Source organism: Gallinula chloropus (assembly GCF_964237585.1).
Source record: "Gallinula chloropus genome assembly, chromosome: 4".
Taxonomy (NCBI): Eukaryota; Metazoa; Chordata; class Aves; order Gruiformes; family Rallidae; genus Gallinula; species Gallinula chloropus.
In genome coordinates this window covers 40,067,942-40,084,997 of record NC_140088.1, presented here as the reverse complement: position 1 = coordinate 40,084,997, position 17,056 = coordinate 40,067,942, and the positions used below count along the sequence as shown (strand labels likewise).

At 46.7% G+C, this 17,056-nt stretch overlaps 1 protein-coding gene across 1 annotated transcript in view; it reads left to right on the top strand.

The window, feature by feature from the left end:
- Positions 1-346: 346 nt before the first annotated feature.
- The window catches only part of TTC17 (tetratricopeptide repeat domain 17), a gene marked incomplete at its 5' end in the record, with an annotated part of 56,954 nt that continues 40,244 nt past the window's right edge, over positions 347-17,056 (top strand). The window contains 4 exons of the mRNA XM_084264049.1: positions 347-562; positions 13,363-13,452; positions 14,978-15,147; positions 16,113-16,224. Coding sequence (XP_084120175.1) covers positions 347-562; positions 13,363-13,452; positions 14,978-15,147; positions 16,113-16,224 — 588 coding nt within the window. The remainder of the gene's footprint in view (positions 563-13,362; positions 13,453-14,977; positions 15,148-16,112; positions 16,225-17,056) is intronic.

Sequence of the window (17,056 nt, the reverse complement as noted above, 5' to 3'; positions counted from 1 at the left end):
CGCAGCTAGCTGCAGGTGCGGGCAGGTCTGCGGGCAGGACACGCGTTCCGGTGCTTATGAGAGAGTTGGTGTGTTTCTAAAGCGCAGCCCCACGCTGCGTGTCGGCACGGAAAGCCAGCCGGAGGCTGCCCCGACTGACCGGACTCGTCTTTCCCGCCTGGGCTGAACGCGCCTGGAGCCGCCACGATCCGGCCCCCTTCGCCTTGTGGCAGCCCTGGCCGCCGCCGCAGGCGAGGCGGGCGCGCAGCTCCGGCCTGTACGCTCCCGGCGCCGGGAAAGGCCCGCCCCGCGCCCCGTTCCTGCCCCGCAGCGGGAGGCACCGCCCGTGCCGCCCTCCCCTCCCAAAATGGCGGCGGGGGCGGTTCCGTTTCCGGATGTTGCGGGCAGGCCGGGATTGAGGAAGATGGCGGCAGCAGGAGCGTCCGGGTGGGGTGGGCTGGGACGGGTGTGGGTCTTCTCCGGCTGGGCCCTCGGTCTGTGCTCGCTGCTGGCCTCGGGGTCGCAGCCCGCCGCTGCCACCACCCACTGGGTGGTCACCGAGGATGGGAAGATCCAGCAGCAGGTGAGGCTCCGCAGGCACGCGGAGCTGCCCGCCGCCGCCTGCCCCGGCGCTCGCGGCCCGCTGCGGCGGTAGGGAGCGGCGGCGCTCGCGGCGCTGTTCGCCCGCCGCCCCGACACGCCTCGGGCTGTGCGGCGGGGGGACGGGGCCTGTCGGCCCGGCCCGAAGCCCTGTCTGTGCGAAAGCCGCTCTAGCCGGACAGCCGGTCGGCGGTGACAAGCGCTCCCGGCCGCCCCGACGCGGGGCTCTCCCGCGGCGAGCAGGCGTCGCTCCCGAAACCTGTCTGGAAGTTGCCAGGAGCCGCAGCGTGAGGCGGAACGGGCGCGGGAGCTGAGCGGGATTTTGCCGGGAAACGCGCCTCGGGCGGCGGTGGTCCGCGCTCGCCAGCAGCCTCGGGCTGTACGCGCAAAGCCGGGTCCCGCTTCGATGCCGAGCGCGGCAGGACCGACCCTTGCCCCGCGCCGTGCCCTCCCAGCCGCGTTGCGGGCTGCCTTCTCCGCGCCGCTCGCTCCGACCCCAGCGCGCCCCTTCGCCGCCCTATGAATGAGTGTGCGGTTTTCCCCGCCGCCTCCCGTCCCTGCGGGAATCCGGTGGCCGCCCGGCGCGGAAGCACCTTCCCTGTGCCGCCGTGGCTCTGCGGGTTGGCCAGAGCGTCTCGTCTCGGTGCCGGGCTGCGCCTCACGCTCGCAGGGCGGGTGGAGGAGCCGGTGTGTGTTTCGTGTTCGGGCTTTTCCTTACTCGCTTTGTTGCGAGGGGAGCGGCGACGGCACTCCAGGGCAGGCCGGCTTGGCTCCGGAGCAGGACCGCCGGGCCGGTTTCCCTCCGCAGTGGAAGGGTTAATCGCTGTAGCTGGCAGCGTGGCCTTTGCCCCCATAAAAATACGAGTGTCTGTTAACATCACCTTTCTTTGTGAGAGTTGTTGTTCGGGTCCCTGGAGAAAGAAATCTTTAGGTTCCTCAGACTGGCATTCTCTACAAAAACCCTGCTGTCTGTATAGTCCCGAGGCACTTCAGCTGCCTGCATGGTTCCGGGGGTGCTCTCACCCTAGTTAATCACGTAACCTAATGAATGACAACGCTTCCAGTGCTATCTCACCTCCTTTTCCCACTTGGTAAGTGGGGAAGAGTATATGCAAGTGGTCTGAAAGCATCTCTGCCTGCGTATGGATTGCACGTTATCGATGCGTGTGAAGTGTTGATTCTGATTATTGCATGAGAGGCAGCTGCGACTTGAAAAACCTAATTAGCTAAAATGACTCAAATCTGATTAGCTAAATTCAGCCCTGATTTAAGACATGGCTTTTTATGATGCCAGTTCACTGATAGAACAGGTAGAAACTTGTCCCACTGCTGTGCAGTGAGCTGTTCTCTTGCTGCTGTGATGCTTTCTAAGCAGCAGCATTCCCATGTGCAGTGTATAGAGTATTCAGAGTCTGTAGCAGAGGGGACACGACAGTATCTGTGGAGTAACATCTTATCTGCACAGTCAAAATTAATCCATCCGTTTCCAGTGAGGAAACTCCAATTATTTGTATGGCATTACTTGGACTGTGAGGAGCAGAATGCTTCAGAAGCTGGGGTGTCATGCTGCTAACTGCCCAGTACTGGAATGTTTTGTTGTAATGTTGTCTCTCAGGCTCTTGAGAAAACGATACTTCAGTTTGTGGTTGGCTGTGCTGGGTTGACCCTGGCTGGAGGCCAGGTGCCCACCAAAGCTGCTCTATTGCTCTTCTTCCTCAGTTGGACAGGGGAGAGAAAATATAACAAAAGGCTTGAGATAAGGACAGGGAGAGATCACTCACCAGGCACCTTCTCAGGAAAAACAGACTCAACTTAAAAAACAATTATTCCAATTTATTGCCCAAGTAAAGCAGAGAGAAATAAGACCAAATCTTAACACGCCTTTCCTCACCCCTCTCTTTTTTCTGGGCTCAGCTTTATTCCTAAATTCACTACCTCCTTTTCCTGAGCAGCACAGGAGACCAGGGAATGGGGGTTGAGGTCAGGTCATCACACACTCTCTGCCGCTCCTTCCTCCTCACAGTGTTCCTCTGCTCCAGCATGGGGTCCCTCTCATGGGAGACAGTCCTCCATGAACTTCTGAAATGTGAGTTCTTCCTACAGGGGCTTCAGTTCTTCAGAAACTGCTCCAGTGTGGGTCCATGGGGTACAGACCTTCAGGATGGGACTGCTCCAGCATGGGTTCCCCCACAAGGTCACAAGTCCTGCCAGCTAGCCTGTTCCAGCATGGGCTTCTCTTTCCGTAGGCTGCAGGTCCTGCCAGGAGCTTCCCACCAGGTCACAGCCTCCTTCAGGTGTCTCCACCTGCTCTGGTGTGGGGTCGTTCGTGGGCTGCAGAGGAATCCCTGCTCCCCATCATCCTTCCCATCATTCTCCATGGGTTGCAGGAAGACAACTTGTTTCACTGTGGTGTGCATGGAAATCTCTCTTCTGGCACCTGGAACACCTCCTCCCCCTTCTTCGCTGGCCTTGTTGTCTGCAAAGTTTCTTACATCTCCTTTCTCCAGCTACAAAAGCTGCTGCTAGGTTTTGGGGTTTTGTTTGGTTTCTTTTTCCTTCTTAAATATGTTATCACAGTGGCACTACCATTGTCATTTGTTGTCTTGGCCATGGTCAGTGGCAGGTCTGTCTTGGAGTTGACTGGCAGTGCCTCTGTCAGATCAAGCAGGAGCTTCTAGCAGCTTCTCACAGAAGCCACCTCCGTAGCTCCCCCACTACTTAAATCCTGCCACACAAACCCAAAAGGTTATTGTAGTTGCCATCCCTGCAGAGCACATCTGAATTTAATGATTTTATTTGTGGTTTTGGGAATGAGAAGAGTGGGCACATTCTAGAGTTGTTCTAAACACCGATACATAATTGTGGTTCAAAACCAGTCTCCAGTGTCCAGCACGAGGAAGGAATTGTCCTTGTCCCACTCCGTGCTGCACTGGTGCAGCCCCAGCTCGAGTACGGGCACCTCAGTGTGACCAGGACGTTGAACTGTTGGAGCATGTCTAGGGAAGAGTGACCAAGATGGTGAAAGGTCTTGAGGGCAAGAGTTAGGAGGAGTGGCTGAGGGCACTTGGTTTGCTTGGCTTGGAGAAGACTGAGGGGTGATTTCATTACAGGCTGCAGCTTCCTCAAGAGGGGCAGTAGAAGGGGAGGTGCTGATCCCTCTCTGGTGACTACTGATGGGGCATGAGGGAATGGAATGAAGCTGCACCAGGGGAAGTTCAGATAGGAGAAGGCTCTTCACTGAGACAGTGGTTGGACATTGGAACAGGACAGTGAGTTGGACTTGATGAACCTTATGGATCCCTTCCAGCTTGAGATATTCTGTGATTCATTGATTCATTGAGATATTTGTTGCTTCAGAATTGATTTATCAGTTCATTGGTAGAACAACAATATTCGAGCTATCCTTCTCCTAATACCAACACCAAAATACTTATCAGGACATAAGCCTAAAATTTTGCTGCAGAGCATCCCTTTGCTTTAATTTTTTCAGAATATTCTCTTTTAAGTTGGTATTTGTCATGAGAACTTGTATTGTTACCAGTATGCTTTGCCATCCTGTTCTTTTGTCCAGCTATTTTTATTTCATGCTTTTTCAATGGAGCTTCTGTCCACCTTCATCTCTCAAACTGTACAGCTCTCAAAGCAGGGCCAAGGAGATGCACGTGCAGCTAGACTGTGCTTCCAGGGCTGGGGATTTGATGACCTTGCTGGGCACAGCAGTGGACGACTGGTCCAGTGGTCGACTGCCTTCAGTGTGATGTTGTTGCTGTTCATCTTTTCTCATCAGAATTTCCCCGGGTAGCAGCAACAGCTTCCTCTCACTGTCACACCGCAAGAAGATCCTGGCTCTGTCTGCTCTGTGCCTTTCCTCTGGGAAGCAGAAAGCAGCAGCAGTGTTCCCCTGCATCTGAGCCTGCCTGCTGCTCCCGGCTGCTCTGTGGCTCGCGTGCTGCAGGCCCCTCACCACCTCACATGAGCTTTGCTGGCCGTGAAGCCAGGGACAGAAGGCTGAAGCAGGTGCAACCTCACGGGTGCCTGGCAGAGGGGAATAATCACTCCCCTCATTCTGCTGGCTCCAGGCTTGCTGCTGCAGCCCAGGGTGCAGTTGGCCACCTCAGCTGCAAGGGGACAGGACTGCTTATCACCAGCTTTTCCCCACCAGAGCCCAAACACCCTTTTCTGCTGAGGTGGATTCTGTTCAGCCCTACCTGGGCTTGCGCTTGCTGTTGTTGACTTCCTGAGGTCACTGTCAGCCCGTTTTTCCATCTCTCTTAAGTCCAGCCCTCCACTGTGGCCAGCCCCACTTCGTGTTTGCAGAGGACACAAAGCTTGCTGAGGTTCTTTGGTTTTCCCCTGCTGTTCAAGTGACGAGTGACTTCCTTGCTTGTTTAGTTTGCTAATGTGAACCTTGTCTGTCTTGTTACCACTGTGTGCTATGGATGAGATGCTGAAAACAGAAGTTAATGATCGTGACCCATCTACAAAATACAATAGTTGGAATCTGTTTGGAGTAAGAAGGGTGGGAGCATGTTATATTATTGCCCTAAAATCTCTGCTAGCTGTTTCTTCTTGCAGTGCAGCGAGGTGTAAGCCTTTATTACAAGATTACATCCAAGTGAGATTGATTTTCTGTGGCATAGGGCCGCTATCAGTGCCCTGGCTGAGACTTGCACTGGAGTTTAGTGGTATGTGGCAGGGGTGGCAAAGCTGAGACAGACCATTTTCCGTGTCTCGGAAAGATCTCACCTAGTAAATGGGCGTGCTTGCTAAGCAGGCGCTGCTGTGCCCGTGCTTCAGTGGGCATTTCTGAATGATGAAACGGATTAATTCCCAGCAGCGCATGTAACATTTCATTGTCTCAGTGCCCCTCCAAGAGAAAAGCCATCAAGCCCTATCTGTCGCTCTGGTAGCCTGTTTTCAGGTCAAATAAGTCGTTCTCTGGATCAGTCCGTGTTCTTCTTTTGGTTCAAGTCCACCTTCAGGTGTGTGTTCCTGCAAAGCCAGGGACAGAGTAATCGTCTCTGTTTAATGAGATTATATCTGCTCAGTGCACATGTTTATAAGCCTTCTCATTTCACAACTCTATACGGTATAAAGTTCAGGCTAATATATAACTGATTTTAGACTTTTGTCTGCCAGTAGGGAAAGGAGCCACTCTACGGAAATACTAGTGCACTGCAAGAGAAGAGAGAAGCTTGGCTTAAACAGAGAGCAAACAAGTGACAGATTAAATGCAATGTAGGAAGCAGATTCAGTAGTCACTCATGGCTTACTGGTGAGGACCAGGTGCTGTCATATCTCAGACATATCAGAGCTGAGGTCGGGTCTTTCTAAAGACCCCTTGGTGGAGGTGATTAAAGCAGAGCAAGCTGGCAGGGACTCGAAGAACTGCCTTTATATGGACTACTGTAAGCACTAAAAAGTTTGCTCTGAGTAACTAAACCAAAGTAAACAAAGAAACCTCCCAGGCAGATGGTCCAGAGCAGGGCAGCGTTGCGGGGAGCAGAGAGCCTCTGACAAGGGATCTCTGTTGGCAGAAAGTTGTTTTGTTTTTTATGCGCTGTCGTGTGTTTGGAAGTTTGTTAGAGATGATCCGGAGGAGAGAGAAGAGGAGCAGTGCTAGTCAGCCTGCTCAGGGCCAGGAAGACTAGCTGCTCGGTAAAGGTGACATCTGAGTTCCGTGCAGCACTGTAGCGTGCTTAATTCTGGCTCGGGACAAGTGAAGAGAAGAGACGCTGCTGGACGGTTGTTCGTTTGGATGTTACTGTGTGTCAGGTTGTGGCCAGGCAGTTTTGAATCTGAACACCTCAGGGAGCAGCCAAGGTGCTGAACATCCCTGTTCCCAGTAGGGTGCTGCTGACTGAGAACCAGGCTCGATGAGCATCGCCTGCTCGCAGGGGAGCACAGCCTCGTCTTGCTGCGTCGCTGTGAAGAGCACAGCTAGGTAAGAGGTTGATAAAAATAGACATGTGTGTGGAGTGCAGTCAGAAATGCAAATTCTTTGTTCTTGGGGCAGTTATAGAGAAGTAGCTTTTGCTATTCTCAACTTAGCAGTGAAAGATTTGCATCTGAGGCGGAGGAGCTAAGAGGCAAGTCCAAAGGGCTGCTGAGCCACAGCTGTCAGTACCCATGCCTCTCACACCAGCTGCAGTCTAGCAGGTAACCTCATGCCAGGTTTTGACCACTGACAGCAAAGCTTTCATACAAAAAGTTCTGTATTTAGCCCAGCATAGTAGTATATGCTGAGGCAGTTCAATTTCTAAGTCCAGAAAGCCCCAGCGATGGCTCTGACCACACATAGGCACAGTGTCCTACTCTCCCCTCTACAGGTGTTCCTGTACAGCCTTTGTCCTCAGGACACTGGCAGTACCCTGCTCCCACTTCTCAGCATCCTCACACTTCAATTCTCTGGCCTCTTGTCCTGTTTTCTGTTACTTTTAAAACAGGGGTAGGACAAAATGACGAGATGATGGGAGTCAGCTGTTCAGAGCTGGTGGCGAAAGCCGTGCGTGGTACCCGGCATGCCACCTGGCATGCCTTCCCCGAGCCGTGAGCTTCCCAGCGAAAGGGGAACCTCTGAGTGAGCCCAGCACGTGTCAAAGCCACAAAGAGCCGAGTCAGCGAGACTCTGAAATCCACTGTTCTTCTATGTAGGTGAATGCATTGGGGTTTGGGGTTTTTTTTTACATTTCAAGCTGAATCCTAGGAAGTGAAAACCATGGTATAAAGAGCCTGCCCTAAAAATACATCATTGGGTAAAGTCGTTTCCCTTAAAGTTTTTAACGAGAAAAAAACTAATGGGTTGTCTGCCATCCATTTGCTGAAGTGAGTGAATTAGGTTTAATGAGTGAGTCTAATTAGGTTTCTTCTTTTCTGTAGTTTCAATACTAGAACACTTAATATTTCTAGGATTTGGCAGTGAGGAGTCGTCAGGAACCAGTCTGCCTTTGTGAAAACAAGAGCTTGTTCATTACAGATGTATATGAAGGATCTTGCCCTCTCTTGTTCTGATTCGACTAAATGTATGGCTGGCATCTGTTTTGCTGCGACAGAAAATAAACCTTAGCTAGAATATGCACATTGGAAATTGCTTTGTACCTTTAAGTGTGACCAACAACACCAAGTGGTGTTACAAATAAAGTCTTGTTTCCCCTTGATGTACTCAGGTCTGTTATCTTGTAGTTGATGTGTTCTCTGGAAGTGCTCTCAGTTGAGCAGACCCATTCAATAGTACTGAAACTTCTTAGGTTTTATGTTTGAAGTGGTAAAGTGTTTAAAATGTCTGTTTTCTCTGTGCTGCTGCTATTCTTAATAACATCCAATTAATATCTAATGTTGTTTGTTAACAGATTTCGTAGCTGTAAGCTTTTAAATGTCTTAATATTTATTATAAAAGCTCAATGTAATTTTTCTGTGTGCATTTTTTAGTGACATCCCTTGGAACAAATATCTTCAGACACAGCCTGCTCATCATATTTATAAGCCAACGCATATATTTTCCAGTTCTGTAGCTTGTCTTATACTGAAACCTATACAGAATTTTCTGTGGCTTTTCCAGAGCTGTCATGGAGTGCAGAGTATCTCCAGCCAGCAAGAATATAACAACAGACAAGTGTCAGTTTGTAGATCCTTTGCCTTCACTTGAGACTGCAGAGTCCCAGCCTTTTTGAGTGGGAATTGCCTTCAATTCAGAAGAACAGTGACTAAAGATCCACTATAACAAGCATATAAAACAAGTACAAGAAGCCCATTTTTCTGTACACCATGGCATGATGTAATATCTTTTCCAGTTTCTTTCTGTCATCTGCCTCCTGCGTGTAGTAAAAAGCTTTTAGTCCATGCAGAGGCACTCACAGCTGCTTTGATTTTGGTGCTGCTGTGCCTCAGTTAAGAGTGGGATTTCCACATTACTTCAAAAAAAAAGCCTTACCTAAAAATAGTTGACTGAGGCACTCAGTGACCCTCATCTTAAAAGTTTATTTCCTGGTGCAATGTAACTGGATCACAGGCAGGGAAATATACTGGAACGATTGGCAAAGCTTCCAAGTCTGATTATTCAGACACTCTGACACATGTGGGTAACACAGGAGAGGCTCTCAAACTTCAGAGTTTCATTCAACTCTGGTGTCTTTTTTTGTAACACAAATTCTGTGTGCTTCTTGCTGAATCAGGCTCTTGGTGTCCTTTCTGTCAGTGAATAAATTTGAGCTGTGTTTTACAAAGAAACTTTCACCTTTGGGCAAAGTTGAACAGAGAACGCTTATTCTAAGAGTGGTTTGCTGGCAGCTCTCTGCAGCGTAGCTATAGTAGCTACCACAGTTTCAAGGAAAGCTTTTCAGAGCTATTTTTTTTTTTACTGTTTACTGTGTTTGAACAGAAGTCAGGTTCTTGCATTTCAAGCACATCATCTTGGAGTGTCACGCTCTCAACGCTCCAGAGGAGGAGGAAACAATGTGGTGCTCTGCCATCAGCCTAATGCTGCGAGTTAAAAATGAGCAGGTTGGACCAAGCATCTGCTCTGGTGCAGGAGCCGCCTCTTTCCTCAGGAGGAGGCTGTAGGTGCTCTGCAGATTGATGCCTGGTCTCTTTCGTCCCAGCAGAGCCTTGGGGGGAGTTGCTTACATTTTGGAAAAGATGAGCTAAATTACAGTGTCCGTCTGCTTTTTGCTATTCTGACTCACCTAATCAGATGATGAGGCACAGCAGACTTTGCCTGAAGGGGTGAAGGATCTGTAGTATTAGTAAGGCCACTGTTCTACATTGCATAAAAGCAAAGCTACCGTATCTAATACAGTTTAACCTTACAGCAGCATCTGCAGCTCCTGTTAAATGTGACAGGAAGCACCAAAAGTGAAGTTGGGGTTGGGGGGGCAGATATCTGCAACATGGTTCTGACTAAAGGTTTTCCAAAGCTTTGGGGTGTGTTGTCATCTCTTTGAATTTCTCTAAGCAGCAGCCTGCAGGAAGGTTCAGGCATGTCTTGTGTTTTTATTCAGAGTATAACTTTCTGGGGTTTGGGATACAGCTGCACTGGGAAGCTTGAAGATGCTGAGTGGCACTCAAGCACGGGCAGCACCAGCAGCAAGGATGGAGCAAAGTGTGAGCACCCAGACAGCAAGCCCTGTGGGGCTCTGAGTGTGTGTTCTTGTCTTCAGCGTGGCCTACTGCTCACTTATCTCTACTGCTGCCACTACTGTTACCTCTGCTGTGCAGATAATGTAGATGTTCTATCTGTTTGCTGCCTACCCACAAGCTGAGTTCTTCATGATGTGCCATTACTGCCTTTGATGGCAAACGCAGTATTGGTGCTGTTAGCAGGTGAGTAGGTCAGCTTTGCCTTTTTACAGCTGTATAAACCACTGACACTGAAAGAAAAAACATTTGATCTGGGGGGGGGGGGTGTTGTGGAGAGGTGGATGACAAACCAGAAGTCTTGACAGTATTGCTGGTTGGATCCAAGAGGAACAGGTGCAGTGCCAGAGCCATGTGGCTGTCCCTGTGGAGAGGGGGAATGATGAAATGCTCACACCAGACCAATTCAGACTAGCCTGCTGCAAACTAATTGTTTATTCTTTTAAGATATTTTTTCAGCTGAATTGGCTGGCCTGTCTCTTAGTGGAGCTGTAAGCTTACAGGTCGTAAGAAAAGGGAGGATTCCCCTACTTGGCAGCAGGGTGATTTTTTTGGATCAATCTAAGCAGATCAGGAAATGGCACTTTAAATTCTATGAAATTCTTGAATTTGAGCATCATCATCCTACAAACTGATGCCTGTTGAAGGCCAAGTTGGCATTATTTTCCTCATTTGCAGGTATGATATCATGAAGTCTCCTGTGGCTTTCAGTTCAGAATCTGTTTTCCTTTGTGTCATCCAGCCTTTTTTTAGATCAAAATGCTTTTTATTTCCTCAGTTACCATTTTGTAAAGGTAGTATGAGAGAGGGTCAGAATTTAGAGTGTGTATTTGGCTCGCTGTTACAAGCTGCCAAATATGCTCTGAATGTGTTGGATATGCTGGCTCCAGTTTCCTCTGCAAACTTCACACACTTGTCCATTAGCTGCTTAATTTTTCCATTCAAATTATTTTTCAGAAATGGTTGCACCTAAATAGGATTTTAAGGGTGGTCTTAAATGGACAGGGATTGCAAAGGTTATTAAATAATAATAACTTTCTGCAAGGTTGAGGGGTTTTGCTATGATTAGAAAGTGCTCATGACAAAATAAGGACAGATCTGGAAGTGAAAACCTGAAGACTAAAGAAAAATACCACACATGCTGCTGAACTTGAGGTGATTTCCTGGTGGAGTGACAGAATTCTCTGAATTAATTCAGTAACATTGCTGTTCAACTGTGGCTGTCACTTGGGTTTCTGTTCCCAGGTAAGAGTTGATATGAATGTGGCACTTGCTGCATGCTGGGTTGCTAACATACATGTTCCCAAGTCCTGAATTTGGACCTAACTCTGAAGAGACACTTTGACTGGGAATTAAAACCAGATGCTGTTCCTGAATATGAGTTTTGTTTCTGAATAAATGGTAAGCCAGAATCCTTCGTCCTTCAGAAAAAGGCTTTCTGAACAGTGGTGCCTGCAGAACTTGCTGCAAAGAATTGCTCCCCAGATGCAGTCTGTCGTTGGAACTGGAGCTGGTAGTTGAGTTTGCTCTTAGTGGGCTGTGTAGTGTCATACAAGCAGCCTTTAGCTGTTAGGGGAACGGTGCTGTTTTGGAACAGACGATGAAGTAAAACTTTCCCTTATTTTCTTTGCAAATCCACGTCTCTCACGTGGACATATCACAGTAGTTCCTGTAGCTGATGAACAAGTGCTACGTTCAGTCCATGTGCAGCAGTTCAAAGTGAGGTGGGGCCCATAGGAAGAAATCAGAAATGTGACTGCAAGTAAAATGCTGTAGATTTTAATACTTAACAGCATCCTTAGGTTGTTTTGATACAGTGTTTTCTTTGACTGGATCATTGTGGATACTTGTTCATCCTTTGTTGGCAAGAGTTAAATCCATAATCTCCAAATTCATGGTGTGATAATTAATTGGTGTCAATATTATTTTTTATTCATCTGATGATATAAAATTATTAAATTGCTAAGGCAGAAAATGAATGATGTGTAAGTATCTGGACTGTGTAAGTAGTCATCCACCAAAATGGACGACTGTACTAGAAGCAGCACTTCAGCTTTTGATTTGGAAAGGCATGCTCAGCTAAAACCACCCTTAGGGTTTGGTCTGTTGGGTGGTTTCGTCTTAGAGGATAGTATCCTTGCTCAGCAGGGAGACTGGCAAGGAATGTAGACTTCACAGTCAGTGGACCAAAGTACACGTGAGATTCTTACCTGACTCGCGGCTAAGAGAACATGGCCCAAGGCTTGATCTGTTGCAGGAGACATTAAAACGATCGGGAAATTTGCTGTTGTCCTGCTGGAGATGCAGTTCTCTTCCATAAGAGAGAGTCCCAGAAACATGTCCAAGCTGTTTGGAAAGTTGACAAAAAAGCTAAGAGCTCGGGAGGTTCTCCTGCAGATGTGTATATGGCAGACTTTTCCATTACATGGTAAGATCACCAAGTTTGCACAGATTTCCTGGGGGTGGACAGCCCACGCAGAGATATCAGCACTAACTCAGAGGTGCTGCTTACATCTTGATGTGGTACTTCCATATCCTGGAAGCTCCAATGGAAACTGAGCAGATCTGGGAACACTTCAGTATAGATCTTGTGCTGTAACAGCTGTTAGATTAAAAATGGGAGATCTTGCTGTCCTTGTCATCACATACTCCTGTCCATTTCCTTGCTCTGGTCATGTAGTCATTCAATCCTCCTTAAGCTAATGTAATTTACTAGTGCAGAAAAAACAACTGACAGGGGATTGTGCCCTGTTCAGCTGTAGAGTTGAGGACAAGCTCACAAGAGAGCCTGGTGCACACCGGAGCTGGCACGCAGGACTAACTGGCTTCGTGCTGATGGAGTGGAGGAACCGGGGCTGGAAGCCTGGAGGTGGCCCTTTCAGCCCTGCTGAGCCTTTGGGTCAGCTCAGCTGCTCATACACCACCTTCTCCACTGTAGTGACTTTCCCCTACCCAGACAGCAGAACCCATTTGGCATGAAGACAAGGCTGGGGCATGTCAGCTGTGAAGTGCCATAGCTTACTGAGGCCAGTTAGGGACCAGTAAAGGTCTGGCATGCAGCCGCTCTTTGTGATTCACCCATAATGTCACTCTCCTTTGAGCTGCCAGCTCCTGTTGGCAGCTATGGAAGCTGTAGCACACTCATCAGTCTTCGCTTACCTCTTGAGTTTGTTCATTTACTTACTCCTGAAGGTGATAGATCGTAACGCTGGGCCGATGTGGCACATTTGTAGCATGGCAGAGCTGCCTTGGAGCTGAAGTACTTTGTGCCTGTTGAGGGACATGATGGAGGAATTGTAAAGCTATAAAAGAAAATAGCTTTTTGTGCTTGCAGTTTAAGGTGTCGAGTGATTTTGGCAGTAGATACTTGTAGTAATTTTTTTTGGTGAGAAATTTACTTGCCTCATGCTTAGAATTTGTGTGCCTGAATAAACTGAAATAGGTGTAAGATTAAAGCATGGTTTGAATTAGAGCCTCAAATCACAATGTTCTTTGAAGTACAGATTTAAAATACAACATATTATCAGTACTAAGTGGTCAGAAAACCTCTGAACAGACAAACTGTAGTTGAATGCACATAACTTCTTACCTTGTAAAATTGCTCTCTTTAGGCGAATGTCATACCTTATGGGCTGTTGAAATGTCTTGCAGGTGGATTCACCAATGAACTTGAGGAACCCACATGATTTGGTAATACTAATGAGACAAGAAACAACAGTTAACTACCTCAAAGAACTGGAGGTAAAGCATGATGTTAAGTACTGCCTCTGCAAATACAGGATTTTAATGAGCTTTTTAATGATAGAAATAGAAGCCATTACTGGTGTAATTGTGCTTCAGACCACAGGAATTTTGTGTGTCAAGTTTGCTCAACTGTTTTTTCCCACAGATGCATCATTCCCTGTTGTTATCCATAAATCCTAACATTTTTAAGTAAAGTAATTTAGGTACTGGATTCTGTAGCTGACTGCTGTATGCCAGAACTGTTTGTACAAGTGTTGTCTTAGATGTGTCACAGCTGCTATTTAGAGTACAGCCTGTAGGCCATGCATTTCCCTGTGCTCCTCTCTGGGACTGTCGGGCTGCTTTTTCTAGGACACATCAGAGAACAGATGATCTCTGGTTTTCTTCAAACCCATTTATTATTAGAAAAGGGTCTAAAAACACCCTTCTGAAAAGGGCTTTAATGAACTTTGAACTGATAACTTCGAGGTTTAAGTATGAGATGGATTGGGCAAGCTAACAGCTCACAGCCTTTCTTCTGACCATGCACTTTCTATTGTGCCAGCTTTGGCTTTGTCAGAACACTGTAACTAGCTGACTGGGAAGTGAGATGAGCAGAGGTAGCTTTAGGTGAGTTGTAGAAGGGAGGAGAAAAACCCCAACAGGGCTGCCTCTTAGGTCACTGCTTTCAGCCAGTGTTTCTCATTGAGGTGCACTCATTTCTGTGATGATGGAAGTTGTAGCTACAGCTGGAACAACAGCTGTACTCAGGCCACAGGTTTTGATGGCATGCAAATTACTTTCAGCAGAAGTTCTCTCCTGTAAGATCCTGCATAAGTTGCTCTTGCTGTACACATCTCTAGTATTGCACAGTAGCGTGTTACCGAGTGTGTATGACTCCAGTTAAAAATGGAACTTTTCTTCTGGCTTGGCATGCATAAATCCTCATGTTATTTAATGGGCTTTCAATTTGCAGATTTCAGTGAGAATTGAACACAGCTTACTGTGTTGGGACAGATTATTAGTCCATGGACCACTCATAGCAGTCAGTACCTGTGAACTTTGTAGGGCGAAAGGTAGCTCAGCTCCTAAGGCACATCTTAAGCTACCTATGGAAATTATAGAAAAGCTGTGTTTAGCATGCTGAATGGTTAAGATGATGATTTTCCTTGCAATCCCTTAATATTATTTCCATGAGGTCTTCCAGTGGGAGGAAAGGGTCCAAATATGGCAAAGGTGTTAGACTGTTAACAAGTATTTCTTCTTTTGAATGGCCTACCATGGCTTTGGAATGCTATTAGCCCTCTTTTTAGGTACAGCAGGAGAAATAAAGGCCTTTTTCAAGTCATATTCTTTCTAATGAAAGTCTTACATATGTGATAAAATCTAGGGAAATGCTCCCAAAATTTGGAGACAGTGTTTTAGATTTTCTTCAGGTTGACTTTGTTTTAAGCAAAAAGTTGGACTGTTCAGCTCCTGGCAACTACAGAGTTTGCTTTCATCAGTATATATTCTTCTGTTTCCTTTTCTTTTATCCCTACAGAAACAGTTAGTTGCTCAAAAGATTCATATAGAGGAAAATGAGGACAGAGACACAGGGCTGGAACAAAGGCATAATAAAGAGGATCCGGACTGCATTAAAGCAAAGGTGCCCTTGGGGGACTTAGATCTATACGATGGCACATACATCACCTTAGAAAGCAAAGATATCCGGTAATAAGATGCTTTATATTTTAAGATTTTTACTGAATGAAAAAAAAAAATCAAAAAAAATTCCCTAAATGAAATTAAAAAGAAAAATACTGTCACTGACTGTTCTTTATACGACAGTTGTTTTATTTTGTGTTAGGGTGAAAGAAAACTGAGAAAACAACTCTGCCACTAATTACAGATACGTGCTGTCTCCCCAGAACTGTCCATGTTAGCCCGGGCTTGAAACATCTCCATTTCGTTCCCATGCTCACAGCCAGTTCTGTACTGATGTGACCAGACGTGCGACTGTGACACATCATGTAGAAGGGGGTTGAATTCACATGAGTGTACTCTGGGTGTTTTTTGCTAGATACACTTTCATAGTGGGAGCTGTCTGGACTTAAATTGGAATGAAATCCTGTTCATTACCAAGCTGTTGAGCCTTCTGGTCATACACATACTGCTGTGTATAGCAAATAAAGGACATGCCGACAGTTTGCTTGACATTCATCTTCATTGGTAACTCATCTTCGGGGCTGATGGGTTTGTTTTTCTAGTTTTTTGGGGGTACATAATCAGATGAGTACTTGAAGTGGACAAAGACTAATTTTATCCTCAGATACCTTGATTTGGGTTTCCCCCTAATACTTGAGATTTGTTTGTTTCAGTTGAAGAGTCTCCTAATCTGCATGCATTGCCATTTGCTTTGGCAGATCATTAACCGTAGTAGGGAAACACTAGGCTGCTGGTGATATATTTGGGAGGTTATCCAAATGTTGATGTTTCCTCTAAAGCAGACAGAAATTTATGTGCTTTATTCTACAGTGATGACGTGGTGATGCAGCTGAAATCTGGGCAGATACAGCAGTGTTCTGGTGACCTCAAATACAGGATCGTAGTGATGGGCAGAGCAGAATACCATGTTGTCTCTTACAAACTTTAGCAGTATTTTAATCTAAATGTCTGCTGTGTTGCTATGTCCTCAGCCCTGAAGATTATATAGACACGAAGTCGCCAGTGCCTCCAGACCTGCAGCAGCCAGACTGTACCAAAGTTCTTGACCTTCCCTACAGCATTCATGCTTTCCAGCACTTGCGGGTAAGAGAACACATGTGAGGTGCTTTTTGCCCATCAGGAGGAAGAACAGAAAACTTCCTGGCAGTTCTCAGTCAAGGTTGGAAAGTATTGTAATCTTTCAAGACTATTGCAGGCTTTTTTTTTAAATCACAGTTATGCACTGATTAAAGTATCTGCTTATGGGGGACTGTTCCATCAGTTATGCAGATCCTGTTGCTCTTTTGTCATTGTTTGCTTTATTTTAGAGAGCAGTTTTAGGAAAGTGGAGTATTTTGTTTTCATAACGCATTTTTCATTAGTAAAATGGTAGCTTTCATTGGAAATGCTTCTTACTTGCAAATAGTTTCAGTTGAAAATTGGGGAGTGTTGGGCAGGGTCATTAAATGGTATGAAGACTCAGGGTTGGAAAGTTGTTTGGTAGCTCTTATCATACTTGACTGTGTCTTTGGTATCTGAATGCCAAGCCCTAACGCAGAGGATGAGATAATTGTTCTTTGCTAGTACAAAGTTCATCTGTGTTGCAGAGGTTACAGTCATAGTGTGGTGAAAAAATTGGGTTTGTCAACAGTGTTAGATAAGCAGATTTTCTAACGCCGATGCAGCTTTAGTGCTTATAGCTTGATATTTATTTTACTGCAAGCCTTTAATATCATTTCTCATCTACAAATAAGGGGGTTTTCCAGCTTTATGTCTGGGTCTGGATGCACTTCTGAGATGAGTATGCTTGTTCTCTTGGGGAAGGAAGAAAGAGAAGAGATTGAGGGGGACTTTTCATAGTGTGTGTGTAACCTGAGAAGCATGATTCAAGTGCTTCGGTGGTCATTAGTGAAATCAATAGTCACCAGATACCTGG